General features: G+C 53.4%; 1 protein-coding gene across 1 annotated transcript in view; it reads left to right on the top strand.

The window, feature by feature from the left end:
* Positions 1 to 1,291, top strand: part of C8A04DRAFT_30926 (trimeric LpxA-like protein) — a gene marked incomplete at both ends in the record, with an annotated part of 1,509 nt that extends 218 nt beyond the window's left edge. The window contains 3 exons of the mRNA XM_062781569.1: positions 53 to 312; positions 399 to 495; positions 568 to 1,291. Coding sequence (XP_062634799.1) covers positions 53 to 312; positions 399 to 495; positions 568 to 1,291 — 1,081 coding nt within the window. The remainder of the gene's footprint in view (positions 1 to 52; positions 313 to 398; positions 496 to 567) is intronic.
* Between the last annotated feature and the right edge of the window lie 725 nt (positions 1,292 to 2,016).

Here is a 2,016-nt window from a genome sequence, read left to right as displayed (position 1 = left end):
TCCCTCAGTGTTCAGATCCAAGGCATTACCTAGTCAGACTAACAACACACAGCATCGTTCGCCCCAACCGTGACCGCGCCAATGACAGTTCACTGGCGGTCACCCACGACCAGACCTTTGCCAACCCCACCCTCAAGGCTAAGACACCATTTGTCAAGCCTCCTATTTTTATCGACTACGGCGTCCGCTTGCAGGTCGGCGGTTCCACCTTCATCAACCGCAACTGCATGATCATGGACACACCTGTGGCCGACATTGTCATTGGCGAAGGATGCAACATTGGCGCAAACTGCTGCATCATTGGTGTCACCCGTACGTTTCACCCCTTCTATGCGAAATGCCTTCAGTCCTCGAACCACCTACACCCATCTCCCAGAAAGTATCTAACTAGCAAGCAGACCCAGTCCGCCTCGACGAACGCCTTGAAAGGAACAGCATCGGGCAGCCAGTGACCATCGGCGACAATGTTTGGATTGGAGCCAACGTCACGATATTGTAAGTCACCTTCTGAGCCCTATCTTCATTCTTAAGTCACTATTTTCGACCCAACGCTAACGGTTAATACAGAGGCGGTGTTACGATTGGCGATGGCGCCGTCATTGGTGCCTGCTCCCTTGTGAAGACCGACGTCCCACCCATGAGCGTCGCCGTGGGTAGTCCGGCACGCATCATCCGTTACCAGCGAGATATCAAGCCCGCCGTCCCCGGCGCCTCGCCCACCGCCTTGACCATGAAGGACGCCCTCGCCTTAGCCAACCGGCTACCCTCGAAGGAACAGAACTGGCTCAATTCACTCGTTGCGCCACGCCCGCCCGTTTCTGCCACGGGGGTTCGTCGTGGTGACCTCGCCGCCCCTTGTCAAGCCGGGCGGAGATGCGCTCCTAGAAGCAACGAAGATCACTTGCTAAATCTTGACCTCCTAGGCGGCGTCGAAACCGATAGCGATCTTGACCTCGACGGGGAAGATATGACCTTGCCCGTGGGCAGCCGTCCGTTCACTTCCGAATCGAGATCCACCGCACACAATCTCTTACGCGGGCTCGGGCTGCAGGAAAGATTGTTGGGCGGTGCCTCCGGACATGACGGCCGGGGGAATGACATCAGCGAGTTGTTGATCCAGAGGAGACTGCAGCAGGCCGAGCACCGACAGCGGCAAGTGCTGAGAGAGCGGAGGCGATGGCGGGCTGAAGCGATTGCCATCATCACTGTTGCCGTCGCTCTGTTAATGGCGTTTTTCTTCGCTGGTGTGTATCTGGGTGCAAGCAAAATTTCGGGTGCGAAACCTCTTTAGGTAGATCTGGTCTGTTGTGGTATCCAAGGCCGGGTTTGGTCGAGGCGTTTCCTTGGTCAAGGTATAGACGATTTCGGCGTTTCTTGGGTATGTTGGTAGACATTTTGGCTGGTTGGGCTAGGCAGCGGACTTGGAGGGCGAAAGGAAAATATCGGACTTGGGAAGCCACGGGCTGGCGCGTTCTTTTAACTTTCCTTTTTCTTTCTTTGTGCCTTTTTCCTTTTTCTTGTTTCCTTCTTTTTGTTTCTTACTTTTTGGGCTAGGCTTTATATGCCTACACTTGTTACGTTTATTGCGGATGCCTTTCGACGGGCTAGTACGCTGCCTCTAAGGCTCATATGACGGTCTAGGTCTATGACGGTTCGTTAGGTTTGGCATCGCTCGATGACTCGAGTATATTATTACGTTTTTATTTGTTTCCTCTCAATATGATGTGCTCTTGATCATGATGAACTCATCACACGGCCCTTCACTTACAGCTAGCTGTCTATACGTACAGTAACCCATTTGAGTAAATCTTTCTATGAACTTGCTACCTCGAAGCAGCTTGGCGTGGTGTCCCTTTTGTCGTGCATGTCAGCTGATTTGGAGGCCCCTCTAGACCTTTCTGCCCCAGTCACATCCCACAAATTCCCACCTTCAAAGCTCGTCGACACTTCCACATTACCTGATTGCCTACAAGCACCACCCAGCATCCCAGTCCTGCGTAGCCCTTCCCCCCTCCT

The sequence above is a fragment of the Dichotomopilus funicola genome, assembly GCF_033296635.1.
Source record: "Dichotomopilus funicola strain CBS 141.50 unplaced genomic scaffold C8A04scaffold_58, whole genome shotgun sequence".
NCBI classification, from domain to species: Eukaryota; Fungi; Ascomycota; class Sordariomycetes; order Sordariales; family Chaetomiaceae; genus Dichotomopilus; species Dichotomopilus funicola.
This window is presented reverse-complemented; position numbering and strand designations above follow the sequence as displayed.